Raw genomic sequence first — 28,000 nt, 5'->3', positions numbered from 1 at the left:
CCTGTGTTTTGCCTGGCCGGACGGCTGCTCGCCTGCGGGCTCCTTACCCGGGTTGAGCTCCCCATGGAGATTAAGATCCCTTAGATGGTATTGTTTTTTTTCTAACGGTAATTGGCCAAGTGAAGGTAAAGGGCTCGCGCCCTCGCACACACACGCACACACACACACACACTTTGAATTAGCATAAAATAACAGAAGAGCTGCTCTAAAAGTGGGGAAAAAACCCTTCAACTCGTCCGGAGATTAAATTAGTGAGCTGGAGAAAACGGATCAGTTTTAAACTGTTCCCTTTATTTGCTCAAATGGGTAAGGAGGTCGGGGCTGCCCGGTTAGCTCTCTATCTGAAACTTTGGTTTCACTCAAAAACAACTATCTTCCGTAAAGAGGAGGTTGGGCCTCAACCTCTCCTCTCGCCCCTACCCCAACCCTCAGACTTTCAGAATGGCCAGTGGGACTCAAGAATTCTGCTTGCCCCCGTGTCGCTTTCCTGAGCCGCCCTGAACGTTTCTGCTCCGACCAACGAGTCCGAGGCTCTCTGGCTTGTGGCCTGGCCATGGGGGATGCCCCTCAGCCCCCCTGCCCCCGTCCCAGGTTGGGCCCGGGGCTCCGTCCCTCTGCAGTGGACCGTTGCCTGGGCCAGTTACAGCCTAAATGAGCGTGATTAGTCTTCCTCCGCTGCGTTTGACGAGCTGGGTTACGATTTGCCTTGGCCTTGGGAGCGATTAAAGAAAGCGCCGGGAATCGGCGAGCGGCCGGAGTTCATGATCTCACCATCCAGACGCCAGTGACTTGACCCTCGGTGGCCCGAGCTGCAACGCTCTCCGCTGCCCGGACAGCCGCAGCCCCAGGCCCGGGCCTAGTGCAGGGAGCACGGCGCTCAGCCCCGCTCGGCTCCATTCCCTCCCCGTCTCTTTCCTTCCCTTTGCCTCCCTTTCTCCTCCCTCCCTCTCTCCACCGCGGGGCTCGGGGTGGCGGAGGGAACCTCTTGTGCAAAAGGATCCAGTTGGGTCGCAGGGCAATCACAGGGTGGAAGGGGGAGTGGAGAAGGAAGGCGGTCTGCGCGCAGGCGGAGGCTGGGGCCCGAGCTCCCGGCCGCGCTCTGCTGGGGGGCTGAGGAGCCTCTCCCCAGCGCGCTCTCCTCGCGGGCCCATCCTCTCTTTACCTTCCTCTCCCTCCCCCCGCCACCCCCCGAATCTCTTTCCCGGCCCTAACCAGTCCAGCACCCGGCAGAGGGAGAGGGCTGGGCCTTCAAGAGTTTCCTGGGGCCCGGGCTGGACCTCATGGAACGGAGAGAGGGCCTGGAGCCGGGGCCTGGAGCGCGGGAGGGATACTGAGGTTGCAAGCAGTAGTCACTTCTGCGAGGGGGGTCAATGAGGGATTTCTCCAGGCCTAGGGGTGCCGCTTTGGAGACCAGGAGGTAGCAAAGCTGCGGAGGGTTTCCCTGGAGCTCGGGTTGGCGGCAGAGAGGGGAGTGGCCCGGGTTCAGACCCCATCTCGGCCTCCGGCTCTCCGGCCTTACCCCTCCATCGGAAAGGGGCCGCCTTTTTGGGTCCATCTGAGCCTTTCCAGGAAGCTTTGATGAGCCGGCAAAGTTATGACAACCTCTCAGCCCCGGGGTTTTCAGTTAGCAAACAAAGCGCCCGGGGTTGAAGGGCTGCCTTCAGAGTCCCCTACCTCATGTCCCGCTTCCTTCCATGCCCGTCCCCAATAACTCGCCCCAGGGCCTGTCAAAACTCCGAGGGCATTTCCTCCTGGAAGGCCAACGGCACACACCCAAACAGCAGTGGCCTGACAGATCAATCGGGTTTGGAAGGGAAGGGGCAGGGAAGAGGAGCTGGGAGGTCTGGTCGGAAAACGGCCATCCTAGGAATCTGGTCCCCGGCTCCGGGAGAGTGAACGCCAAGGGTAAAAGCGAAGGCTCGGAACGGCCGGCCAGACGGATCTTCCCCGCTCAGCTTCCACCTTGACTGCCGGCCAGCAACCGGGGACACTGTGGAAAGCTGGGTCCACTTGAGTCCCGGGGAAGGGGGCTTTAAGTCTGCGGAGACAGGAGTCAGGGCCCCCAGTACGGGATGCCAACTCTGGAGACGATGGGGTGGTGTCTTCCAATGGGGCAAACTGGCGCCGGTAACAGCCCCACTCCTGCAACCTGAAGCTTTGATCTCTCTGCTTGGGAAAAGGAGGCCGGTGCTCCGGAATCCACCGGCTGTGAATCGGAGCGAGATAGTGGAGAGGAGAGGAGAGGGGAGAGAAGAGGGAAGAGACCAAGTGAAAGATAAGAAGGAAGAAATTAAGGGAAAATCAAGGACAGGAGAAGAGAATAGAGGAGAACGAAGGAGAGGAGAGGGGACAGAGGAAGGAAGAGAGGAAGGAGAGGGGAAAGGAGAGAGGAAAACGGGAAAGAAGAGTGGAGAGCAGAAATGTCATTCACCGGACCATTTCCAGATCCAGGAGCCTGACTCCCTAGCTCTCCGCTTCCTCGGGTCCCCGGCTTGGCGCCTTTCCCCCAGGGAGAGCTCATAGTGTAGATTCCTCCGGGAGTCTGATCGGACTCCGTTTCTCTGAACCCAGGCCCGGGTTCCGAGAAGGCAGAGGAAAAGAAGATGGAATAGAATGATGGGCCCGAACTCTGGCCAGAGATCAGGCAGCAGAAGGAATAGCAAATGAAGGGAGAGGGCGTCGGGTGGATTATTTCGTTAGGGGTTGCGGTTGGGACGAGGAGAGTGAAAGCTGCCGTCTTTTCTCCACTTCCAAACAGAAGGAGATCCCTCACCAAGCAGGGAATCAGCGATCCCCTCCAGCAGGGTCTGTTCCATCGCCCGGGCCTCAGTGTCCTAGGCCTGGGGACAACCCCTCTCCCCGTCCCCGCCCGCCCCTACAGCCCTCGATACCCCCATCTCGCAGCAGCCGGGTCTCCCCGCTCTTTTCTGCGCCCCGAGCGGGGTCGCCTTGACCATAACCGACATTTGGGTCGGTGCCGGCCACACTCTTTGGGAAAGAACTACTTCCCGAGGAATTTAAGGCCGCAGCTGCCAGGTTCCGAGTTTTTCCCGGCCTGGAGAGGGCCGGCCGCGAGCGGGAGAGCTCCAATCCCGTCCGCAGAGAAACCCGGGGACGTCCGGGCGAGTGGAGGGAGACCACCAGTTTGGCTCACGTCGACGCCAAACCCCACCAACGTCAGCGAGGGCCCCGGCTCCTGGAGAAGCCAAGGGCGCAGGAAATTGGGTTCCCCGTCTACCGGATCGCGTCCCGTCTGAGGTGTCATAAACGCCCTCCCGTTTACTGTTCGGGGTTGGGGCACGGGGGCCCTGCGGGGAGCGGCGCGGTCGCCCACCCCCTCGGAAAATGGGGGTTCAGGGGCGGAGGGGGAGGGGCAGGGGCGGAGAAAGGGGGGCGGGGGGAGACCGGCTCGCTCTCTTCCACGCTCTGTCCCGGCAGCCCGGGCGCTTCTGGTCCTAGGTGTGGGGGGTGTGCGCCTCCAGGTCCATCCATATCCATTACATATTTATATAAATTCTGAATTCAGAGGTCGACCTGAGACCAGCTTGGTGCCTACGAAACCAAACTGGGAGGGGTCGCGGGGAAACCGCGGCTCTCCATTGGCTGCGGGCGCCCGCCGCGGTGCGGGAGGATCTCTAATCATATTCAGCATGTTTTGCACAAGAAATGTCAGCCAGAAAGGGCTATCTGCTCCCTTCGCCAAATTATCCCACAACAATGTCATGCTCGGAGAGCCCGGCCGCGAACTCCTTTTTGGTGGACTCCTTGATCAGCACGGGCAGAGGGGAAGGAGGAGGAGGCGGAGGCGGCGGCGGCGGCGGCGGAGGGGGCTACTACCCCCACAGCGGGGTCTACCTGCCCCAAGCGTCCGATCTGTCCTACGGGCTGCAAAGCTGCGGGCTGTTCCCCGTGCTCAGCAAGCGCAATGACGGCAGCTCGCCCGGCATGGTGTCCCCTCCTCATGCCTACATGTCAGGGATGGAGGTTTGGCTAGACGCCCCCAGGTCCTGTCGGATGGAGCAGCCGGAGGGGCAGCCGCCGCCTCCACAGCAGCAGCAAGCCCAGCAGCAGCAAGCCCAGCAGCAACCACAGCAGCAGCAGCAGCAGCAGCAGCAGCAGCAGCAGCAGCAGCCTCCGCAGCAGCAGCAGCAGCAGCAGGCAACCTCTTGCTCCTTCGCCCAGAACATCAAAGAAGAGAACTCTTACTGTCTCTACGACTCGGACAAATGTCCCAAAAGTTCAACAGCCCCGGACCTGGCGGGCTCCTTCCCGCGGGGCCCGCCGGAGGGCTGTTCCCTGAGCGGCGGGAGCGGGGTGCCCGTGCCCGGCTATTTCCGTCTGTCTCAAGCCTACGGCACCTCCAAGGGCTACGGCGCCGCTCCGCTCGGCGCCGCCCCGTTCCCCCCGCCGCAGCCCCAAGTCCGCTTCGACTCGCCGCCGACGCTGGCCCAGGGCTCGGCGGACCCGGCCGGCGAGGACGGCGCCCTCGACTCGCCTCCCGCCACCGCGCTGCCCTGCGGCTCCCAGGCCGAGGAGGAGGCGCAGGCGTCGTCCTCGGCCGCCGAGGACCTGTCTCCGGCCCCCTCGGAGACCAGCAAGCCCTCGCCCGAGAAAGACCCCGTAGGTAAGCGCGCAGTCAGCCGGGAGAAAGGGGAGAGAGACAGACAGAGAGCCGGGAGAAAGGGAGAGAAAGACAGAGACGGAGAGAGCCGGGAGAAAGGGAGAGAAAGACAGAGACAGAGAGAGCCGGGAGAGAGGGAAAGACAGAGACAGAGAGAGCCGGGAGAAAGGGAGAGAAAGACAGAGACAGAGAGCCGGGAGAAAGGGAGAGACAGACAGAGACAGAGAGAGCCGGGAGAAAGGGAGAGAAAGACAGAGACAGAGAGCCGGGAGAAAGGGAGAGACAGACAGAGACAGTGAGAGCCGGGAGAAAGGGAGAGAAGAGAGACAGAGAGACAGAGACGAGAGGAGGGGGCCGGGGGCGCCCCCGGGAGGGGACACCCCTCCCCTCCCCCCATCCCACCCCTTGCCAGGCCGGAGGCAGCCGAGCTAACCCGGTGAACTTGTTTTTTAGCCTTGGGGCGTGGGGAAGAGCCAACCCCAAAGCCTTCCCTCGGGCCACTCGCCTCGAACGAAGGGGAGGGCCCGGGGAGGGAGAGCTTCCCCCCCTTCCCTTCCCCTCCCCGCCCCCCAGCCCCCTCCCGCAACCCCCCTCTTCCCGCAGCACCAGTCCGAGGAACAGCGGCCCGGGCCCCCTCCTCAGTCCCACCCCCGGCCGCCCGCTGAGCCCCCCGGCCGAGGAGAAGGTGGTTCGCAGATAACACGGATGTTTGTAAAGCATCCAAAACAAGCAGCCGCCAGTGCCAATAAATACGCCTATTAACGGGCTAAGTTCTATTTTACGATCCCGAATGCTTTTTCCAACTAACAGGCGCGTTGAAATACTCTTTCCGCGAGAAGCCATCCGTGGAGACGGATGAAGGAGGATCGTGCCCCCTTCCCGAGCCGCGAAACTGGAAACGTACCGATCGGTCGCTCTTTGCTTGTTAACTCAGGCTGCCCCTGCCCCCAGACCCCAGGCCCCAACCCCCAGACCCCAGACCTCAGACCCCAACCCCCAGACCCCAGACCCCAGATCCCAGACCCCTAGACCCCAGACCCCAGGCCACTGGGCCAAAGCGCCCTCCCCGCCTCCAGATCCGGCCCTTCCTGCTCCTTCTGACCCTTTGGCAAGTGGGGATCACTCGGGCCCGGCCCGGCGGAGAGGAAACAATTGTCTGCCAGGGGAGGAAAGGCACAGAAAAGGGCACTAAGTTCGAGATATACTGCTCTCCCTGTCCTCTGCCCAACGTGTTTTTAAAACCTTTTCCTCCTCTCTTTCCACCCCTCCCCCAACTTGGGGTAAAACAGGTGGTTAGGAAATCAACTAAAAGGGATCCACTTTGGGGAGGGGAGTGGGGAAAGCGTTGCAGAAGGAAGCCAAGAGGCGTTTTTGAAAAGGTCCCATTTCCTGATAACCCAGCCCTGCCGCTGCTCAGCCAGTTCTTCTAACGAAAGGGGGAAATTGGAAACACCCTCGATTGGTGGTGGTGATGGTGTTTGTCGGGGGGAGGGAGGGGACGGGGACGTGCTGGGGGGACGGTTGTCAGCCTTTCCCACCTTCTCCCTTCTCGCTGCCAGGCTGGCTAGCTGGCTGGCTGGCTGGGACCTCGGGAAGAGGCAGCCCAAAGCCATTGAATCCACCTCCACCTTGAACCGAAAGAGCTGCTGGGTGTCTCGGAGCCGGGCAAGGTCAGGGCGGGCGGCACCCCCGCGGGACCACACGGGGCAGGAGGTAACATCTTTCTCTTATCCCTCCACACTCAGGCAACGCCAAAGGAGAAAATGCAGCCAACTGGCTCACGGCAAAAAGCGGCCGGAAGAAACGGTGCCCTTACACCAAGCATCAGACACTCGAGCTGGAAAAGGAGTTTCTGTTCAATATGTACCTGACTCGAGAGCGTCGCCTAGAGATCAGCCGCAGCGTCCATCTCACAGACAGACAAGTAAAAATCTGGTTTCAGAACCGAAGGATGAAACTGAAGAAAATGAACCGAGAAAATAGAATCCGAGAGCTCACAGCCAACTTTAATTTTTCCTGATGAACGTCCAAAACGACCACGTTTTTACGGTCGAAAGAGCCAGTATCTTTTTCCTAGGCGATAGGAACTCGCACCTGTATGGAGCCCCGATTTGTTTGGTTTTTTTTCCCCTTCTACATTCGCGATCTGTCCATTACATCTGTGCAGGGTTTTGATTTTGGTTTTCTGGGGGGAAAAGCCATAATGCGAAAAAAACAAAACAAAACAAAAAAAATTGCCATGTATGTAAAGCGGTGACTCTGACGTGGGTTGGTTCGTCTTACGGTATCCCACTCCTTGAACTAACAACTGTCATCTCGGAGGGCTTCACGTATTTGTGTTGAGAGACGAAGCGACGCCCCAGTGAAAAGAGCACTCCCATTGTAAGCGCTAAAGTGTCTGTGGGCAGGCTTTAGGTGAATGGTGAGTAATCGAAGTCTTTCCTGGCTGGCTGAGGGCAGGTCAGGGAAACCTAGACCTTGTCTGTTTTGGCTTTCTTGGAAAATAGAGCGACTGACCCTCTGGTAAACTTAGATTGCAAATTAGGGTTTCGCGTGAGCTGGTGTGAGAGACGAGGCGAAAGGAAGAGTGGGAGAGAGGAAAGAGAGGAAAGAAAGAGAATCAAAGAGGGACTTTTCCCCTTCCTTTTGATATCACAGCTTTAAAAAATTGGCCAGGAAAATGAGACGCCCTCTCTTCCAAGAACATTCAAGGTCTTGTGTTGCTTATGGACTTAAATGATTACACTTACCTCTGAATTTCAGTATCTTTCGGGTTGTAGATATTTGCCTAATGTAGTTTTGCTTAAATATGTGGAATTAGTGGATTTTTGTCTATAAGTAACGTTACCACTGGTAACACGTGACAAGCACACAACAATTCTCCCTGTCTCAAGGAAAAAGCAATCTTTTTTTTTTCTCACTGAAATTCAAGGAACAGTTTGGGGGGCTTTGGCAGGCGAAGTAGGAGAGAGAAAGGGAGACATTGTTCGTATTTCCTTTATACTGTGAAGTTACATGCATAAAAGGGTCAAACCTATAGGTGCAAAAAAGCTATAAATACAAATCTGTATAAATGTCTATTATTATTAAAAATGCCGATACTGTTTTAAGCAAATGCATTCTATCGTTATTATAAATGTTAGTTCTAGCGCTATTTACTTCTTACCTTAAATCGGAATAAATTAATATTGTAATGCTGCTGTGCGTGAAAAAGACGATGTTTATGTTCTTATAGAAGAATAAAAGCCGTGGAATGAAGTCTTTTAATTTTACCTCTTTTTGTGACTGTTTATCTTCACCTTCCACTTTATCTCTTCCCCCACTTTTACAACAGGAATAGTTGCCTGTACCCCCTGCAATTACTTTAGGCATCTATTTAAATATTACCTAGACGGTCGTAATTTGTCTGGGCCATATAGCAATGGTGCTGTAAGGTTTGTCGGCTTTTGTTCAGTTTTATGACTTGCTAGTATATCTGGATTGTTGCTGTCTTGGACGAGTGGTTTCAGTTGAGTGTGGAGCTGCATAGACCGAGGAAGCGAAATACTATTTCTGGAGGACAGGGAATGGAGCTAAGAGGCAGAGTCTTCTTTTCTCTCCCCACTCACCCCCCCACCCCACCCAACCCCAACCTCAACGCCACCGAGCTCTTGTCCTCTCCCAAGGCCGAGCTCTTGGGGCCCTGGCTACCTGGCTGTCTGAGCGAGAGAGATGCGTTTCCTGCCCGACTCCTGCCCTCCTGGGGGTCGAGGGGGGTGTGGGTGAGTGGCTGCGGGGCCGCTGCGGGGGAGGAGGAGGGAGTGGAAGGGTGGGGAGGGAGGAAAAGCCGAGCTCTGCCGGTCCACGCCGCCTGCCCGGCTCTCCTCTCAGAGGACAGACTTTGAACCCGGGCTCGGCGCAGCCCTGGAGAGCTTTATGATCGCCCATTATCGCCCTCGCTTTTTCTCCACGGTTCGCTCTTCATGAAGGTTTGGGAAAACAAGCCCACACACCGGATCTCTCTCCTCCCACCCCCCACCCCCATCCCTCTTCCTCGCTCAATTCTCTCTCTCCCTCTGTCACCCTTTCACGTTCTCATTCTCTCTTTTTTCTCCCCCCCCCTTCCCTTAGTCTCCCTCCCACCCTTCCCCCACCCTCGGTTGGCACAGTTTAAACAGTTGTAAGTCTGCGGTGGCGGCGACGGGGACAGGTTGGAGTCACGTTTCTCGCTTTGTATTTCTTTCTTTCTTTCAATAGCGGGAACCCTGCGTAAAGGAGACTGCCATGGGGGAATCGTACTCATTAGAGCACCAGAACTGGTCTGTGATTTAGGTAGTTTCCTGTTGTTGGGGCTCCACCTTTCTCTCGACAGCACGACACTGCCTTCATTACTTCAGTTGAAATCATCACCAGGTATATAGTGCCAGGGAGATGGGATCTGGGGTCCGAAGACAGGTAAAGAAAAAAAAAAGGTCTTAGGCGTCAAATCCCAAAGCCATTGTTTCCTCCGGGAGCCCGGTTGCTCGGCTCTTTCCGGGTCCCTGTCGTGGGGGAAGGAGACCCCCTTCCTTCCTGGTTCGTCCTCTTCCTTCGGGAGGAGTAGCCGGGTTCAGGGAGCGAGGGCCCGCCAGATTCCGCGGCTAGGGCGGGTTATGAATTTCTAGGGAAGGGGCATTCAAGGTCAGGTGCGGTTTGCTGGTGACTCCGGGCTCGGGTGCGTGGTCTCGGGTTTCTCCCGCAGCGGGCCTTTGCCGGGAACCGGGCCCGGAGCTGAAGTGGCCACTGAACCCGGGAAAGGGCAGAGGAGCTGTTGGGGCCGGGGGAGGAAGATCCCGGGAGGGAAGGGAAGGGGAAAGGGCGATGGGCCTTGATCTGGTCCTATCACTTACCTCTCCCTCTGCATCCTCTGTCCCTTCTCTTTCCCTCCCTCTCTCCCTCTTTCTCTCTCTCTTATTTTGTCTTTTGGATGCAGGACTGTGTGGGAGCTGGGCGTGGGGGAGGGAAAGGAGGTGTTGTGCGAGAGGGAGGGGGGTAAACGTCCTGAGATCCGGCCTCGGTCTCTTCGCTCCCCACGTCCAGCTAAGGGCTTCCTAGGGTAGAGGAGTCCCCACGGTTGGAAAGGGTGGCGAGGAGGGTCGGGAAATGGGAGAAACCCCCTAATTTGCCTCCTCGGGTTCACAAGGCCTCGGTTACGATCATGATTAGACCGCGGCCAGGAGCCGGCATTCCAGTGAGGCGGAATGAGCAACAGCGACCTCGCTGGGCCTGACGCGGGGAGCCCCACGCTCCAGCCTATTGTGCGCGCAGCCCCGACCTCCCAGCGGGAGCGGGGAACCGGGAGCCCCGCAGCCCAGCGGGCCCGCAGCCCCGGCCGCCAGCACCCCCGCACCTCGGGGCCTCCGCTCTCCCCGGCCGGGGCGGCGGGGTCCAGGGAACCGGACGGTGGCCACGCGAAGGACCGGCGGCCGACGGAGCGAGAGGGGCTTGGCGATGCCCCCTGCTTCGGCCTGCGGTTTAGGACCAGGCTCCGGGGAAATCAATCAGTCGTATTTATTGAGCGCTTACTGTGGGCAGCGCACTGTGCTAAGCGCTTGGGAAGTACAAGCTGGAGCCCCTCGGCCGGCCGGAGCAGGAGGGATCCTCTCGCCCACAGGCAAACAGCCGAGGCTCAGTGAGCTCAGCGATACGGAGATCTGTAAACGAGGAGCTCGGCTTTTGCAGGAGGACAGAGTGCGGTGACAGGGAAAATAAAGGTTAAGGAAGAAGCCGACCTTCCGGCTACGGCCGGCTAAAATGTTTGGGGGGCCGGGGGGGGGGGGAGAAAATGAACAAACCTCGAAGAGGCTGATAATCCCGCCCCCAGACTCCCCCCCACCCCCACTCCCACCCCGAGTCGAGGTCTGTTTCGAGGGTCACGGACGGGCCCGGACCCTCCGGGATCTGAGATTTCAGAGCGCCTGTCCGGACCACGCGAGGAGGAAAATTCGGGGAAAAGTCAGATTTTCTTCTCCGCTCCGGGCCGAGAGGGTGAGGTCAGACAGCCAGGCGGAGGTCCGGGCTGGATCCGCGAGAAAGTAATCGTTTACACTTTCCAACCTGCCGCACTCTTCTCCAAAGGCCACAGTGCGGGCTGGAGGAGCCGCTTATGTCTGGTCTGGAGCCTCGCTGTGAACACGATCGCTGTTGCTGCTGTGTCCGGTTATTGGGGATGCAGCATGCTTGCAAAGTATTATCTTCAGGGAACAGGGGTGTGCCTCAATTTCACCATTTTCTTGTCCTTTTTTAACAAAAAAAATCTGGAAAATAAAAATTGAGGTCAGAGGATTGAATTTCCTAACACAAGCCACACCGCTTGAAACTAATATGATTTTGTTTACATTTTAATTTCTAGATGAACAAAACCCGCCTTCATGCATTAAATATCAATTATTCAGGGATCGTCCAATTTAGGGGGGAGTAGGCTGCGTATTGTTGATTGTCTAAACCCCGATTCTTTCCTGGTACAACTAAAAGGGAAAACAAGGCATGCCGCAGTCCAGAATGGACAACGTATTATAGTTCATTAACACTCTAGGGTTTACACTGAAAATCATTTTTCTTAATGAAAAGACGGTCAGAAAACACCTAATGTTCAGTTCAAAAAATACCGCGCTTATTTATTGTTATTATTGTTGTTGTTGTTCTTGTTCTTCTTGTTGTTTTGATTATTTTACAAGGAGATTAACTCAATGAGTGTGCTCTTGAAGATATCCCCGCGACGTTAGCCCAAAACGAAGACAGAATTGGAGTTCATTGTGTCTGGAGCTTTTTTCACTCCCAGATCATATTTTGTTTAGGAAAAGGATGGACCGCTTTTTTCCCCAAATGTTTAGAGATTGCTCCTTTCTCATTGTTTGGGATAGATAAGAAATTCATATGGTTTTTATCACCTGAAATCAGCCTTGGAATTGAGGGGACTAATGGGTTCTTTTTAGATTTTTTTTTGCTAAAGCTGTTGGAAAACTTGAAAAGAAGGGAAAAGGGGGTCTGGAGAGAGGAAGAGAGAGCAAATAGTGATGTAAAGTTAATGAGAAACATACTTTTGCATGCGGAATTTTCACACATGAATTTAATTATTACACGGTTTCTGGTAGTCGCTGCTTTCTATTTTGGATTGGGTTTTTCAAATTAGCAGAGTGGCTGCCAGCTCTTTTATTCGCCCCTCTGGATGGCCAAAAAGGAGATAAACGACTCCCAAACCGGATAGCAAAAAAGGGATTAAAGTCAATGGCCCCAATCCACCCGCCCCAAACACTCGAGCCTTAGTTTAATTCATAGCACTGGACTTGATCTGAAGGCCGTATCACTTTTTTTGAAGGGGACTGTAACCCTCCGCTTGGTTTGGATGTTCGCTCGCGCACAGAAGCCAAGCACCTTTAGCAAATGAACAAACAAATACATATTCCCCCTTCTCCTCCGCCTCCCCCAACCCTCCTATGATGCCTCAAAACCGGATTCCGGCGTCCTCCGAGCCTCCCCTTTCTGGTCTCCCTGAGGATTAGGGGCTCCCTGGGAAAAGTATCCAGAGAGAGTGGTTCCTGCTGGTGAATGTTTGTTGAAGAATAACTCGTCCTCGTTAAATCCTTCCCCCTCCCCCTTCCCCTTTGAGCTCCCGGGCTTCGGGGAGTACTCTTCCCGTGTCTTTCACAGCTCCGATTCGGGGTGCTCCAGATTTCCCGTGGATCCTCAGCTTTCCCAGTTCAGAACCGAACCCCAGGCCCGAAGAGGCAGCTCCGCAGCCCCCGAGGCGCCGTTGGATAGACAGGATTCGGCCTTGGGTTTGGGCCCTGTTCACCTCTGAGCTTTTCCAGCCACCTCGGCTCCACTTCCCCAGTTCTGGGAGGGGCTGGTTAGGGACGATGAGCATATTTTTTTGGGGGGGGAGTCCCTCCATCTGCAGACTTCACCCGACCCTCTGGGGCGGCCCAGCAGTCGGGTAGAGCGCTCAATGTTTTAGTTTCCCAATTTGAGGCGGCAAACGTGGCTGTCTCCAATCTGCCAGGGAGAAGGAAAATGCGGTGTGTGCGCCTGCCTAGCTGGCTGTCTGTGTGTGTGTGTGCCTGTGTGTGTTAGGTAGTGCAAATAAATCCATTAACTCTTGTGCATCTGGTTAAATGGCTTTTCTAGAGCGCCTTCTCTACCGCGACACAAGCCGGAGACGACGCTGCTTCTCAACTGGCCCCTTAGCCGTCCCGACAGTTCCAGCCCTCAGCCGGGAGTGGGGGGTGATGTTTGGGTGGGGAGGGTGGTTTCCAAAATGCAAATCTCCGAATCGAAGGCAAAATCGGGCCCGGATCCCTGTCGTTACCGAGCCCCGGGTGCCCGCCAGTCTCGTCTCAGAAAGGGGATATGTTGAATTTGACTTTTCGCGGGGGGCCCCGAGTAGCTCGGAACTAAACGGAGCGGTATTATTTACAGAGAGTCCCCAAACCAAACACAATAGTATAATTTAACCTTTCCAAGCACTCGTAAATTTTTACTGCTGTGAGACACAGCGATGCAAATGAATATGCTCATAGTTACTGACTTAATAACAGCCCCGTGGCTCCCGCAACAATAACTCCTTATGAAATATCATAAATATATATTTAAATACAGTATACCGAGAATGCGATTTTGCTTTTTTTATGGCTTCAATTATTGTATAATTTTATGTGAAGGTCTCCGCTCCCCAGGTTTTCGCCGGGAATTCGACTCACTGATGGCATGATTAATTGTGATATAAAATAGTCCGCTTAAAAAGGGTAGTCCTACCAAATCTGATCTTTTAATCTCCGTTGGCCACAATTAAAACAAACTTTATCGTGTAACTCGAATATCCCCTTGCATAAAAACATATGGCTTTGCTATAAAAATTATGACTGGAAAACACTGGGCCATTAATAGCCTGCGGAGTGATTTATACTTTATTGTTCTGCTGGCCCGGCACGTGACTCGGCCAGCCAATGGGGTGACGGGCAGCCTTCAACTTATTAGGTGACTGTACTTCTCCGTAGGACCAAGTTGTTACATGAAATCTGCAGTTTCATAATTTCCGCAGGTCCGGCGCCGGGGTGCTTGCGGGGCCATGTCGACTTCGGGGACCCTCAGCAATTATTATGTGGACTCGTTCCTCATTCACGAGAGTGAAGACCTGGTCCAGTCCCGCTACGCCTCGGGTGCCCTGGCTCAGCCGGCGAGGCAGACGGCGCTGGGCGAGCCCCCGGACTTCAGCCCGTGCAGCTTCCAATCGAAAACTTCGGTGTTTGGCACTTCCTGGAACCCAGTGCCCCCGCCGAGCGCCAACAATGTCCCCGCCGTTTACCACCCGTATATGCATCACCAGCCACCAATGGCAGCGCCTGACGGCAGGTACATGCGCTCCTGGCTGGAACCCATGCCGGGCTCCCTGTCTTTCCCGGGTTTGCCTTCGAGCAGGCATTACGGCATTAAACCTGAACCGCTCTCGGCCAGAAGGGGTGACTGTACCACGTTTGACACTCACACTTTGTCTCTGTCTGACTATGCTTGTGGTTCTCCTCCAGTTGATAGGGATAAGCAGCCCAGCGAAGGTGCGTTCTCGGAAAACAATGGGGAGAATGAGGCCGGCGGAGACAAGCCTCCGATTGATCCCAGTAAGTGTCACCGGATGTGTCCGTGCCCGTCGCTACCAGGGCAGACTGCTGCTGTCTGCCACAGAGGAATCGCTCTCCCTCCCTCCCTTCCTCTCCCTGCCTCTCCCTCCCTCTCTCGCTCTCTCTCGCTCTCCTCTGCCACTTTCTTCTTCTATTTATTCTTCTTCCAACCTCCCTCCTCTTTCTCCCTCCTCTCTCTCTCGCTCTCCTCTCTCACAGTCTTCTTTTTCTTCTTCTTCCAATCTCCCTCCTCTTTCTCCCTCTCCTCTCTCTCTCTCTCTGACCCCTCTCTTCTTGTTTCCCTCCTTCTTCTTCCTTTACCCGTGTAGCTCCTTCTCTCATCTCCTCCCGTTTACCCCCCTTTGTCTTGACCAAGATCTCCCCTCCCCCCGCCCCTGAAGGGGTGGCTGGATGGGATGGATCGGATGTACCCCAAATCCCAAGCAGAGCTGACTGTGTGGCCAGTGTAAACCGGACACGGGGCTGGTGCTGAAGGGCATGGTGTTGTAGAGGGTGGGGGTGGGGTGGAGGCCGGGCGAAAACGAATCCAGAGGATTTCTCTCCCTCCTCCTACAAACCCTGTCCTGGGTTTTTCGGATTTCCCTGCTGAGCTCCAGAGGCAAAGTAACTTTGGGCCGGTTCTTCGAAAGCTTGAATCCTGATGAATTCTTTTGTGAGGAGAATTTGGGCTTGCAGTGGTAGTAGGAGCAGCCTGAGATTGGGGGAATCAGGGCTGGGAAAGGCAAACGTGGTCCTGAACTCATTTCCCTCAGCTGATTGTTATATAAATCCTCCCCGTGACCGTACACATAGGGTCTTTATTGCAGCTCCGAATAACATTCTATGCAAATAAGCTTCATAAGCAACCCAGGTTTGATTAAGCCAGCTGCAGAGTCTGTTTAGCTCCTCCCAGCCTTCTAGGCAGAACACAGTGGAAGGTCAGAACGAGAAAAAGGAAGAAAAGCAAAAAATAAAGAGTCGATGCCAGTGTAGTGTAGAGGCTTCCCACGGGGCGGAAAGGAGAAGAGGTCTCTTTAAAAATTACATTCTATAAACAATCTAAGGGGAGAGAGTAGGCGGGAGCTGAGGTTTACTACATGCAATTGTATGTGACCCCGTCATGGGTCTGTATTTTGATTCTATTGTGTCTAACCCTCCTGTACGTCTTTGGAAAGAAAAGAGGCGTCCTCCCTTCGGATCCGCTTGGCTTTGAAAGAAGGGAACGCTCGTAGGGGTGAGCCTGGGTGGCTGCTCAAGGCTGCTGCTGCCTTTGCTCAGGAGGATACTGAGGAAAGGACTCTTTCTAATCCCTTTAACCACATCTCTTGCTACCTCCCTGTAGATAATCCAGCTGCGAACTGGCTGCATGCAAGGTCCACCCGAAAAAAGAGATGTCCTTACACCAAGCACCAAACGCTGGAACTGGAGAAGGAGTTTTTGTTCAATATGTATCTCACTAGGGACCGTAGATACGAAGTGGCGAGGCTCCTTAATTTAACCGAAAGACAAGTGAAAATCTGGTTTCAAAACAGAAGGATGAAAATGAAGAAAATCAACAAAGATCGGGCAAAAGATGAATGACGTTACCCAGGTCATTAAAGGAAAAATCCCCCTCCCCTCCATTCCCATCTTGTCCTCCTGCCCCCCCCCCCATCCCCATACAATGCGCCTGTATCCAGGCCTCATTTTCTCTCCAATCTCCTCCCTCCAACCCCCCCCCCCCCCAGCAAACACTTATCATTATCGTACTTTGTCACAGTAGCACCGAGATCTTGGCTTCCCCGTGCTATTGAGGAGGTACTGTGGAGCTTTTAATTTTCTATTATAGGAAAAACAAGGGGGCATTAGCGCTGATGGCTGTGTGTTGGCTTGTATAAAAAAAAATCTACCTGTTCTTCACTTAAAAAAAAACTACCTTTTTCATAATGCACAACGATTGATGGACTGTAGAGTTTTGTCTGTGTAGTTAATTTTATTTGCTCTTTGCGAGGCAGAGAGGTCTGCTGTAATACTTGAACACTGTGTTTTATTGTGGTGATTATGTTTGTGACGCAACTTATGTACTTGGGTGCCGTACCAGTTGTGAGCGTGTAAACTAGAATTCAATTTGAACTCAGGTTGTTTATGAGAAAGGTTGCATAGAGTATAGCTCTGTAGTGTAATAAGTCTCTCTTCTGTATAACTAGACAGTTAACCTTTGATTGTAAAATATATATATATATATATATATATCCCAGTAAAACTAAGAAAGGAAAGAAAGAGGATTTTGTCCAAGATCCATAAGGAATCATGGCAATCCCAACTTTTTCCAAGCAAGACGTTTTAGTATGTACAGTTGATCTCTAGTACTGTCTTTGTCAGTTGTATATATATTCTATATATTAAAGAAAAAAATCAGACTAGCTTGAATATTGTTTTTGCACCAGTAAACACTTATCAGATTTCGGAGCTATACGTTTATGTGAAGAAGGTAACTACCTATGGTTTACGTTTAATTTTAATCGAAAAAAATGATGCTTATTGTAATGGAGTTAATTTTATTGATAATAAATTATACCCTATAAAACCTGCCATTGGGCTACTGTAGATTTGTATCACTAGATGAAAATTGGCCACTTCTGTCGGGCAGAACATACACTGTATATTTCGCAATAGAGTTACCTCATGGCCTATTGACCAAATCGCTGTCTTGAAATGATATTTAACTTTTTGCCAAATAAAATATATTGATTCTTTTCTATTTTCCGGGTGGCTGTTGCGCGTTATTTTCTTGCGGGGATGGCGGCTTCTCTCTCCCCGGACACACTCCAGACAGGGCCGGCGGGGGCCCGGCTCACTGCCTCGCTCCTTCCCTCCTCTCCCTGCCCAGCTTGCGGAATCCAGCCTGGGAACGAATCTTCCGGCCCAGAATTTTCCTTTTCTTTCCTCCCGTCCCATGGACGAGGCCCGAGCCTGCTGTCCGGTTCCAAACTCCCAGGGCAGGAGGAGGGACGGTTTCCAGGGCCGTGTTGGGCAGCCCGGGAGAGCTGAGCCGAGAGGCCCTATTCGTGGGTGGGGAACGCAAGCGCTTAATACAGTGCTCTGCACACAGTAAGCGCTCAACAAATACGAATGAATGAATAAATGAATGAACCCCGAGAGGAGAGGGGAGGATCGGGGTACCGACCCAGGAATCGAGGTTTCCTCCCCTTTGTCTTGAATAGACAAAGCCCAAACTCCCCACCCGACCAGGCGTGAGCCCGGCTGGCTGGGTAGAAGAAGTCGGGTGGGGAAAGGAAAGCTACTCTTTAGAGCAAGCCCGGGCTGTAGCTCTGGCTTCTTGGTGGTGTCCACCCGGGCCTGTGCCCACCAGGGCCTCCCACCAGGTAGACGGAGAGAGAGAAAGGGGGGAAAGGGGGTCCCTGACGGGTTCCGTTGACAATCACCGTGGCTCCTTTCCTGTCTCTCGTTTGCTAGTTTCTTTTTAGCCCCAAGGAAAAGAGATGGCCCCAAGGGGAGGTTCTTCTTGAGACAAAAATATCTGCATCGAAAGAAAACTAGAAAGAGTACAAAGGGGAAAGGACTACTCTTGCGGGTCCATTGTGGGGGTCTCGGGGGCCCGAAGGGGCGGGAGAGGCAAGGGAGGGGAATGACTCGGGGCGAACAGGGCAGCTAGTGAAAAAAATACCGACGTCCGGTGCCTGTAGAGTTATTCCTGCCTGGGCGGACATCTTACGGCTCCTAGAAAGTCAGACCTCGGCTCCTAAATGTGAATGAACTCGGATCCATGCCTTTGCTCCGGCCCCAGAGCTCAGCGCTGGCAACCCCGGGGAATAAATGTGGGTTTGTTTTTCAGGGGCAAACAAGCCAGAACATTCAGAGTGGCAAGTCTTGGCAGAAGATGCTGTAAGGAAAATTCAGAGCCATGGAGTGCCATAAAAGAAAATGACTGCTGTTAGCGTTTATGGGGTGTAGCGCGCTGCAGGCGAAGACCAAACTTAGGGAGCCGCGGAGCCGCGAGGACTTTACAGATGTGCAAAAGTGCGGGAGAATGTTGCATCGTCACCGTTTATTCCTTTTTTTTTTAAAAAAAAAAGTGAGCTCTGGAAACCTGAATGTGTTATAATTAAAGGGGAAATAGTTCGGCTGGGCTAAAGAAAAAACCCCTTAATTGATCCATGTTGAGACGCCCTCTGTTGTTGCAGACAGAAGAAACTTCAAAGAATGAGCATTAAGAGTGTGTAATAAAGGACGGGTCTGCAAACTGTCTGGAATTCGGCCCTTAATGAGTTTACAACTGTCCAGCCACAATTAAGATTTTCCACAAAAGCCTTTTCATTTGTTTTGTCTGGCTGCCATAGATTAAGCGGGTGTGCGGAAACAGCTCCCACTTTTATGGGGCTGCCCCCTCGGCAGCATGGGCTCGAGGTGGAACATTTATCTTTAATGTTTTAGAAACAGAGAAAATTTCTATAATTGAGACCCTGGCCCGAATGGAGCAGGAAAGCTGTCTCCGGCGTCGAGTCCGAACGGCGCTGGCCAACTTCGCTTCCCTGCGTCTCTGGCTGCTGTGCAGTGCCCGGAACTGAACAGCAGATGGCAGTGTGGTTCCACGGAAAGCGCCGCAAATCCGCCATGAAGCCCACAGCCCCGCCGCTTGGAAGCTTCTAAAATGTCGACTTTATTAGAGCATTTCTGGATTTGAAACAACTGATTTGAGTTTAACAACGGACAAATATTTCCGGTCCTGTTCATGTCTTGAGTGATGCCTCGGTGGAGGAAAAAAAACCTCCAAGATAAATGGACCTAGCCGTAATACTATGTTTACCCTTTGAAATGCAGAACATGAAAAGGTAATTTTTTCTTTCCCATTTAAAAGGTGGAACATTTATTTCATTTTCATGGTCAGATTTTCGCAGATATTTTCCATCGTACACAGTCACATTCCGTCCCACTTTCCAAGTGCGGGGTGGCCTTGGTGTATTTTCCCGCACATTAACCTTGCAGGAGGTTGATAAGAAGTGAAATAACCTGCCTTTGGCTGGAGCAATCCAGCTTCGTTCGTGGGTGGATCGAGGGTGCACAGAGCATAGGTTCAAGGATCCCAGTGTGTCCGAAGGCCTCAGAGGGGCTAGGAGAGAGAGAAGCGGGTCTCAAAACTGGATTCCTAAGCGGGAAAGGATGTTTGGTTGGCGAACGCACATCCGAACAATTCTCAGATGCAGCTCGACGGATTTGGCTTGGAAAACCCTACAAGAGTTTTTCTTGTTTGTTCTTCTTTTTCCTCCTCCTCCTTCTCCGTCTTAATAATAGCTGTAGTAGTAGTAGTTATTATTAGTAGTAGTCGTAGTTATTAGTAGCAATAGTTGCAGCAGCAGTAGTAGTCGTAACAGTAGTAGCAGCAGCAGCAAATAGGAAGTGTTAAAAAAGTTTAATTTAGACGAGGAGGTCTCGATGCCCGGGAAATTACAGCTGCAGCAGAGGCCCGGACTGAAGGTTCGAGCAGTCCAACGTGGGCCTTGTAACCATTTCTTTTAATTTTGCCCAGATGCGTGGAGGTGGCGGTCCCCGCGCGTCGGGACGGGACTCCAGGCCGTCTAAAACCCCTAATATGGTTTCCTTCGTTTGGCCACCGTAACGAGTTTGGACGCCGGTTCGATGCAGAAGTTGGGCGGGCGGGCGGGTCCCTTGCTCGGCTGCCGCGAAAGAGAATAGACAGGACACAAGGAAGCGGCGTCCCGAAGTGGGGAATTGGGGAGTCAGGAGTAAGGGGTCAGGGTGGTTCCCGAGAGAGGGAAAATTTCTCAATCAATCCAACCAGAAGGCAACCCATAGTTCATTTATATACGTTTTAATACCCGCCGCCAAGCCCACAAAATGTTTATGAGCCAGATCTCCACATCGAACACGCTGTAAAATCTTGTGTGTGTCTGTGTGTGTGTGCGCGTGTTAGGAAGGGCGTGGGTGTCGATATTTTTTGGCTGCCTTGACTATTTGAAACACAGATATCCCGGTTCCAAGTGCGCCTCGGGCCAAGCTCTCAGCAGAGCCGTCTAGACGACACCCTGTCTTTGTGCTCCTCGCGGTGAGCACGGGGGGCTGCGGGGCTCTCAGGTCCAGAAGCCCCTTCCCACTCTTTGGCCTGGCGGGGGGCGATGGGGAGAAGGGGAGGGAGAAAGGGAAGGGGATCATGGATCCGGGGTTACGCAGAGCCGCTGTGCGGGGGCCCTCCCGGCGGCCGACCCGCGTGAAAGCAAATACTCGCACTGTACTTCATTGTTAGTTTTCACGCGTCAGTAATGGGTTTATCACCGAACGCTTCTGGCCAGGGCCGGAACGAAATAACAAGTAATGTCCTTGCTCTGGCGATGATAGAGAGGAAGCGAGCAAAGGCCCGAGGATGTATATTTGAAATATGCGTGGACCTAGAAGAGGCGACAAAAAGGAAGGTTTTGCTGAGTAACTGTTTACACGTATCTCTCTGTATACACACATGTATGCGGCAATAGCGGGTGAGGGGTTGGGAATACATATACAGGGCACTCCATGTACCTATTCTTAGAGACCAATCTATTCTCTCCAGCTAAATATGTCCAAATAGTTAAACTCCTGCTAAGCCTAGCCATTGACTCCTGCTTAAGGCTAGCCATTTATCTAAATTCTATTTAAATCTAGCTGACTCTCAAATTCATATTTCCTCGTTCCAAAAGGGGATAAATTCATATTTAAATACGTCTAGAAGGATCTATATTTTGGGTGTGGAGATCTTTTTTTTGTCTAATTGTTGCCATAGTTTCAGGGTCGTAGCAGAAGCTCCGGTTTCCCAGACGTCGATGGATTTTTTTCCGTTGATCCCGAGATCCTGACTGGGCCGGGAAGGGGAAAAATATATGGGGAAGAAACGAAAGAGGAATTTCAGCGCACACCGAAGCTCCGTTATTCGGAACCTCTCTTCCGCCCGAGTCTCCCGAGTGCTTCCTCGAAGACCCGAGATCCTCTTTCTATCCTGGCCAGCCCAGAGGAGACGGCCGTGGCCAGAACTCGGGTGGCAGCACCTCAAAGGGACGGAGTCCATGATCAGCAGACAGTTCTCTCCCCCTCCCGCCCCAGCTCGAGTCCCGACTGAGAGGGGTTCAGATCTGACCCAATCCAGAGACACTACCCCCCGCCTCCCAAGTCCCTCAGTCCCGACCCTTCTGCCCTCCACCGTCCACGAAGCCGAGCCTGGCACAGTCTAATGTCATTTCTGAAAGCCAGTCTCATTCTCCGGCCCAGAGTCTAGACATAGGTTATGTTGCTTGTTTCATTCTCCTTGCTTCTTGGTCTGTTGTCACCAGAGAAACAATAATTTATTAGTCTAAAGCAGTCTAATTCAGCCTCTTTGATCTTCCTGGTCGTCTTCTCGTTTGTTTCCATTCGTTTAACTTTCTTAGGCCTTTATTTACTGATAGAGAGCTTTTACTTGGTGGATTATTGTGCTCTGTCCCCTCCCGAGCCACCGTAAAGGGCTTCACCGATATCGTGTTCGGGATCGTCGCTCTGGTGAGAGGGACGGCCAGTTTAAGGTCAGGCGCGGACTGTGCCCGGTGGCCCGTGCCCTCTCCCCCAGCCTTGGCGGGGCCGCTGCTAGCCCAATTCCCTGGCATAACATCGGTGCCCCAGTCCCAAAGATGCAGATTGGGATCGCCGTGCACATTCCTCCGGAGCCTTTTGTGTACTTTCTTCCTGTAAACACCCTCCGAGGGTGCGGGCAAACACGCCGGCCAGAACCCCGCTTTAAGTGGTGAGAAGCGCTTTGTACCCAAGGAACCAAACTCTATCATTTACGGGAGAATTTCCGGGGCAATTCCATTGTGCTCCTTCCAGTTTATGATGTGCAATATAGCAGGGCAGTAAAAGCTGTCTTGACCCGGCTCCCTGTCTGAGGGCAGGAAAGTAATTTTACGATGCGTTTAGAGGAAGGGTCCTCTCCAGGCCCCTCAATGGGAAAGCATTCTTATTGCAGGAGGGTTGCGGGGCAGGGGGTGGGGGGTGGACCCGGCCGCCTTCGGCCAGGAAGAAGGGACTCTCGCCAGCCCGAGGCAGGCAAGGTAGGTTCTGGAAGGAATGGGTCGTGCGTTGGAGGGCAGCGTTTCGGGAAGGTGCATCGGCCAGAGCGATGGGAGGGTGGAGGTAGGGGGGCAGGGCAGAAAGACTGCTGCCTGGAGGTTGCTGCTAATTTAAAGGGTTTTCCAAAAAGGCAGCGTGTGGCAGGGAGTGCTCTTAGGGCTCCGGATAATTTGGATTTGATTTCATTATTGCGCACCGGAGAGGCCTAGAAATTTGACGGAGTCAGGCATGAGTCCAACAGAACTTCACGGATTTGTCTGTTGAGCCACCGGGGTGGGGGTGGGCGTGGGGATTAGTGAGGTGGGCTGGGGGCTGACGGGGGTGAGTGAGGTGGACGGGTGGTGGAGCGGGAGGATTGAGATTGCTGTTTACCCGAGGACGAGAGGACCCCTCGCTCCGGGCCCTCCGGAGCCGGGATCAGACAAAGGACCTTCCGCATCTGTCCCAAACCCCGACCGCCACAGCGTCGGCCGCCGGTGGACGCCACCGGAGCAGGCCACGAAGGTGGCCCTCGGAGAGCCAGCGGCCCTAGACGCTGGCCGAAGACGGCGAGACCCCTGCGGGCCTTCGGTTAATAAATCTGTTGGCAAATGCGTGTAATGAATATCGAACTATTTCACTGCTTCCTTCACGGCGGAAAAAAAATAATGCGGAGCCGATTAAGAGAATCATTTCAACATTTCCTCGATTTGACTCACATGGTTCCAGTTTATTGCGGCGGCTTTATGTGCAGCTGGAAGCCAATGCGCGTTTTCGGAAACACCAGATATGACACGGGCTAGCCCCGGGCAGGGAGAGGAGAAAACAAATGATAACAATCCCGATCCAGCCAGACGCACACACACACACAGAGACCCAGACACACGCAGACCCAGCCCCACACTCACACACAAACACACACACGCAGACCCAGACCCAGACACACACTCACACACAAACACACACACACACACACAGACCCAGACACACGCAGACCCAGCCCCACACTCACACACAAACACACACACCCAGACCGACACACACTCACACACAAACACACACACACACAGACCCAGACACACGCAGACCCAGACACACACTCACACGCAAACACACACACACACAACCCACCCCACAATCCCCCCTCGACCCCCCTCCTGGTTCGGACACAGCACTGCAAGGCTGCAGGACCCCGAGGGCCCGAGGAGGGTTTCGCAGGGGGGGAGATCAGGGCCGGGCTGTGAGCTGGTCAGAGAGAGCCGGAGCCGGGAGGCAGGTAGATAGAGCCTGGGGGTCTGGGGGGGACATGGAAAGAAGCAGCTTCTGGGACATGGGCTCTGCCTATTTTCAATCCACCCAGCCCCAGGTCCCGCTCCAGCTTGCGGACCTAAGCTGTGCCTGGCCTCCTCAGGACCTCCGCCTCAAGCCTCCGATTCTGCCCAGCCCCGCTGGGGGACGTGTCCGGCTCGGCTCCTCGAGGAGCCCCCACCGTGTGATCGATCCCCGCGAGGAAAAGCGCCCTCGCCGCTAATTTGTGGGACACACAATTTGATCCTCTTCCCCTTCCATTCTAGGAGCCACCCTGCTCGCCACCACCTGTGATGCCGGAGCAGATTGGCGGAGCCGCTCACATGATCGGTCACGTGCGGGAGGCAAGCTCAGTCCAAAAGAAAATGGGGTTTGGTGTAAATCTGGGGGTGTAATGTTATCATATATCACGCTACCTCGTAAAACCGACACTGAAACCTACCGGACAACAAATCACAGGTCAAAATTATGAGTTCTTCGTATTATGTGAACGCGCTCTTTAGCAAATATACGGCGGGGGCTTCTCTCTTCCAAAATGCGGAGCCGACTTCTTGCTCCTTTGCTACCAACTCTCAGAGAAGCGGCTATGGACCGGGCGCTAGCGCCTTCGCCTCCTCCATGCCCGGCTTGTACAATGTGAACAGTACCATTTATCAAAGCCCGTTCTCCTCCGGATACAGCCTGGGCTCAGACGCCTACAACCTGCATTGTTCCTCTTTTGATCAGAACATTCCCGTCCTCTGCAATGACCTAACCAAAGCCAGCTGTGAGAAAGCGGAGGACAGCAACCTGCACAGCCAGGCAGAGGCTAATTTCCGGATATATCCCTGGATGAGGTCTTCAGGTAGGGGGAGCGGAGAGGGCAGAGCCGTGGCAGCCAGGCAAACGTGGAGCCCGAATGACTGTCAGCGCAGCCTTTATGGTTTTAATTAGAGCAGAGGCGCCATTGCGTAGAGAGCCCGTAGCATTGTATGTAAATGAGTATCATAAAACTTTTTATTGCCCAATTAATGGGTTCTATCCTCGTAAATTTATTTAACTCCATTTGCTTGGGAATTTTAACATTAAGTTTGTTTGTTCGGTTTTTTTTTTTTGGCTTTTTTTTTTCCCTGCCATGGAGGAAGGGGAGGACAGATTTGGAGCCTGTTCTGCAGACGAGGTTCTCGCCTCCCCTCCTTTCCTCCTCATCAGCTCGACCCGAGTGAGATTTCGGGGCAAAGAACAGAAAGCTCGGAGGGAAAGGGGGAGAGGCAGAGGCGGAGGGGGTGGGAGGCCGGGAGGGAAAAGCTGCGGGGATGGTGAGGGGAAACCAGGGTGAGTAGGGGCGCGGGCACGCGATTCCTGGGTCTGGGAGCGAATCTAAGTGAGGGGTGGGGGGTATGTGTATGTGTGTGTATTGTGCAAAGGGTGGGAGAGAATGAATTAAAAACTGTCATTTACAAGCAGATATGTACACTGGATTTTTAACGTCTGGTTGGGAGTGAATGGGCCACCTTTTGACTGAAGACAAACCCATTCCCACTTCCCCACACTCTATATTTATAATTTCCCTTTGTGAGAGCAGGCGGGACATTGTAGAAGCGTAGCCGGGTGGAAAGGCTAGTTGTAAAGTTTGGACTCCATTTGATTTCCTCCCTCTCCGCCCCCCCATGCCTCCCCCCACCCCCCAAGTCTGTTCCCATCTCGGTGGGTCCCTTTTACCTCCACCCACCCCCAATTTTGCCCCTCTTCCCAGTTTCACTGATGCCAGACAGGGGCTGGAGAACGGATCCGAGCCGGGGAGAGAGAGGGGTCGTCGGGCAGAGAATCTGTGGGGGAAAGGAGGCCGCTTGGTGCGTGGGGATTCCTGGTCAATAAACTTTCTCTCTCTCGGCCGCCGGGCTCTGCTTCTCTGGCTAATCCCGTATCTGTCCGTGTGTCTGTGTGTCTGTGCGTCTGGTGCTTCCAGGTCCCGATAGGAAGAGGGGGCGGCAGACCTACACCCGCTATCAGACCCTGGAGCTGGAGAAGGAGTTTCACTTCAATCGCTATCTGACCCGGCGCCGGCGGATAGAAATCGCCCATGCCCTGTGCCTCACAGAGAGGCAGATCAAGATCTGGTTCCAGAACCGGAGGATGAAGTGGAAGAAGGAGCACAAAGACGAGGGCCCGGCCACCCCCGCAGCCCCCGAGAGCGCCTCGGCCACGGCCTCGGTGGAGAAAGTGGAGGAGGAGGAGGAGGAAGAGGAGGAGGAGGAGGAAGAGTAAAATTCTGGAGCCGAAGCAGCAGCCGCCGAGCTGTAGTATTATGTATGCACGTGACAGTCGTAAAAGCTTCTTAAAAGGACCTAACCGTTTTATTTAAAAAACAAAAAACCAAGAAAAGCAAAAAAAAAAAATCCAGCCCTATCAAGCCTCCCCTCCCTCCAACCAAATCCTCTCTCTCTCTCACCCCCTCCCCCAAGCCCGCTCCCCAGGATGGCGGTGCTGAGCAGGTTCGGGGACAACCTCGATGCTTGCCTCTTCTGGGGTTCCCTTTCCTCTATCCTTCCTTCCTTCCTTTTTTCCTTCCTTCTTCCTTCCTTCCTTCCTTCCTTCCTTCCTTCCTTCCGTCCTTCCTCCTTCTCTCCCTTGGGTCCTGGGGTGTCTCCCGCTCCCCGGCCTGAGCTCGAGGTTGCCCCTGGGAGGCCCATGCTCTTTCCCTGGGCAGTCACCCCTCGGGCGAGGGCGAGGGCAGCGGGCGCAGGCGCTCAGAGAAACTACCTACCTGGGCCCTTCGGGCCTCCGCTCCTCGGGAAGGAGGCCAGGGCTTTAGGCGCTCACAAAACTACCTAATTGCCAAGCCAGACCTCTGGGCTTCCGTCTCATGATTAAGATTTTTTTGTTATGTAAGGGCAATAAGAGCCTATGTGTTAGTGTGGGGAGGAGGGAAACGTCCCGCCAACCAACACAATTCTCTCTCCATGCACACAAATGCACACAGACACCCACACGCAGATAACCACTACAATTTCCAGCAATGATTTGTACTACCTACTTCTTCCAAACTACCTATCTCTTGTTCTTCCTATCTAGCTCTTTCTCTGAGCCGAATTTTATTAATCCGGGAAGGGCAAGACGCTAAAGTGACTCGAAAAAAATAGTATTTTAGAAAAAAAAGCTTTTAGGCAACTTAACTGTGGTGGAGACGCGCTCCTCCGTGGCTTTGGTAGCAAATTGGGTACCGGGGATCTCTGGTTCTATTTAAATTGAAAAAAAAATAATATATTTATTCCAAAGCGATTCTAAATGAAACCATATGCTGCAATCTCGTTTTCCCCTCCTGGCCTGAGCATTCCGAGGTCAGAAGCCAACACACCCCCACACCCCGCTTCCCTGCAAAGCGTTTCCCGTGGCCATTGCCCCCGGTAGCCCCCGACAGCCTCTTCCCGCTTAGTAGGGCCGTGACGGTTCTCCGAACCAAGTTCCTCGACGAAAGTGACCATTCCCCTCACTTCTCCTCCCCTTCGTCCCGACTCTTAGCCAGTGTTTAATATGTACGATCGTGATTTTTTCCTACAATAACAAATACTGTATATTTGAACGAGATTTTTTTTTTTGTCATTTATAATTGTCTTGAAGCTCATTTGTAAGACCATGTCATGACTCGGGAAGGATGTAATTCATTGGGGTAACTTTGTAGCATGATGTATTGTTGCGAACTCTTGTCTCGAGCGGTCTCGGAGGGTTGGCTATAACGCCCTCCCGAAACTTGTCCGTCCCCGTGTGTTTCACTGTGTTCCCCGTGGACACTGGCGCTGCCGTGTAAGTCTAGAGAGTCCAACCTGTGTAAGATCGCCGTATGACAGTGACTCTGTCCCACTCTCGCCCCGTCGGATGTGTTTTATGTTACATAGAAAATAAATATGCTTGTGGATGATACTCCTCACTCCTTTATTCGCCGTCAGATTCAAGGGCCGGGAAAAATAAATATTGCGATATTACATAAACAAGGTGTACAGATGGATATACACTCGCACGCTCCCTCACACATATGGGTACATAATACCTGCTCTTTATATACAAACATACTACATACTGAGAACCAGATACGTGTGTGTAGCCCACGTAAAGATATTTTGAATATTGTGAAAAGCGGGCGGACATAAAACCGGCCCCATCCCTAAGCCAGGGTGGGCAGGAGACAGAGGGGCCGGGAGTGGAGGGGTCAGAGAGAGATGTCCAGAAGCTTTTCCCTGCCCAAGCCATTCCACCTCATGACCGAGACCAGGGGAGCCCGGCAGGCCAGCCCGTCCGGGGGGGTGGGGGGGTGGCAGGGGTGGGTAGAGCGAGAGGGAGAGACCCATTAGGCGCCCAGGGTGTGATCCCGTCCGGGGTGGGAAGGAGCGGGGGA

General features: G+C 53.6%; 3 protein-coding genes across 4 annotated transcripts; all 3 read left to right on the top strand.

Moving 5' to 3' along the window:
• Positions 1-3,666: 3,666 nt before the first annotated feature.
• HOXA10 (homeobox A10) lies at positions 3,667-7,833 on the top strand. 2 transcript variants are annotated; one of them, XM_038769098.1, is made up of 3 exons: positions 3,667-4,059; positions 4,126-4,624; positions 6,367-7,833. In XM_038769098.1, the coding sequence occupies exons 1-3, from the start codon at positions 3,667-3,669 to the stop codon at positions 6,639-6,641; spliced, it is 1,167 nt and encodes a 388-aa protein (XP_038625026.1). In that variant the 3' UTR covers positions 6,642-7,833. The 2 variants fall into 2 exon arrangements, with proteins under 2 accessions (XP_038625026.1, XP_038625025.1); XM_038769097.1 differs by having other exon boundaries at positions 3,667-4,624.
• A 5,464-nt stretch (positions 7,834-13,297) lies between these two features.
• HOXA9 (homeobox A9) lies at positions 13,298-16,997 on the top strand. Its single transcript, XM_038741557.1, has 2 exons — positions 13,298-14,253; positions 15,596-16,997. Exons 1-2 carry the CDS (start codon positions 13,707-13,709, stop codon positions 15,832-15,834), a joined length of 786 nt encoding a protein of 261 aa, XP_038597485.1. The 5' UTR covers positions 13,298-13,706; the 3' UTR covers positions 15,835-16,997.
• Positions 16,998-24,022: 7,025 nt separating this feature from the next.
• HOXA7 (homeobox A7) lies at positions 24,023-27,528 on the top strand. Its single transcript, XM_038767455.1, has 2 exons — positions 24,023-24,472; positions 25,577-27,528. Exons 1-2 carry the CDS (start codon positions 24,097-24,099, stop codon positions 25,873-25,875), a joined length of 675 nt encoding a protein of 224 aa, XP_038623383.1. The 5' UTR covers positions 24,023-24,096; the 3' UTR covers positions 25,876-27,528.
• Positions 27,529-28,000: the final 472 nt, after the last annotated feature.

This window comes from Tachyglossus aculeatus, chromosome 2 (assembly GCF_015852505.1).
Source record: "Tachyglossus aculeatus isolate mTacAcu1 chromosome 2, mTacAcu1.pri, whole genome shotgun sequence".
NCBI classification, from domain to species: domain Eukaryota; kingdom Metazoa; phylum Chordata; class Mammalia; order Monotremata; family Tachyglossidae; genus Tachyglossus; species Tachyglossus aculeatus.
This window is presented reverse-complemented; position numbering and strand designations above follow the sequence as displayed.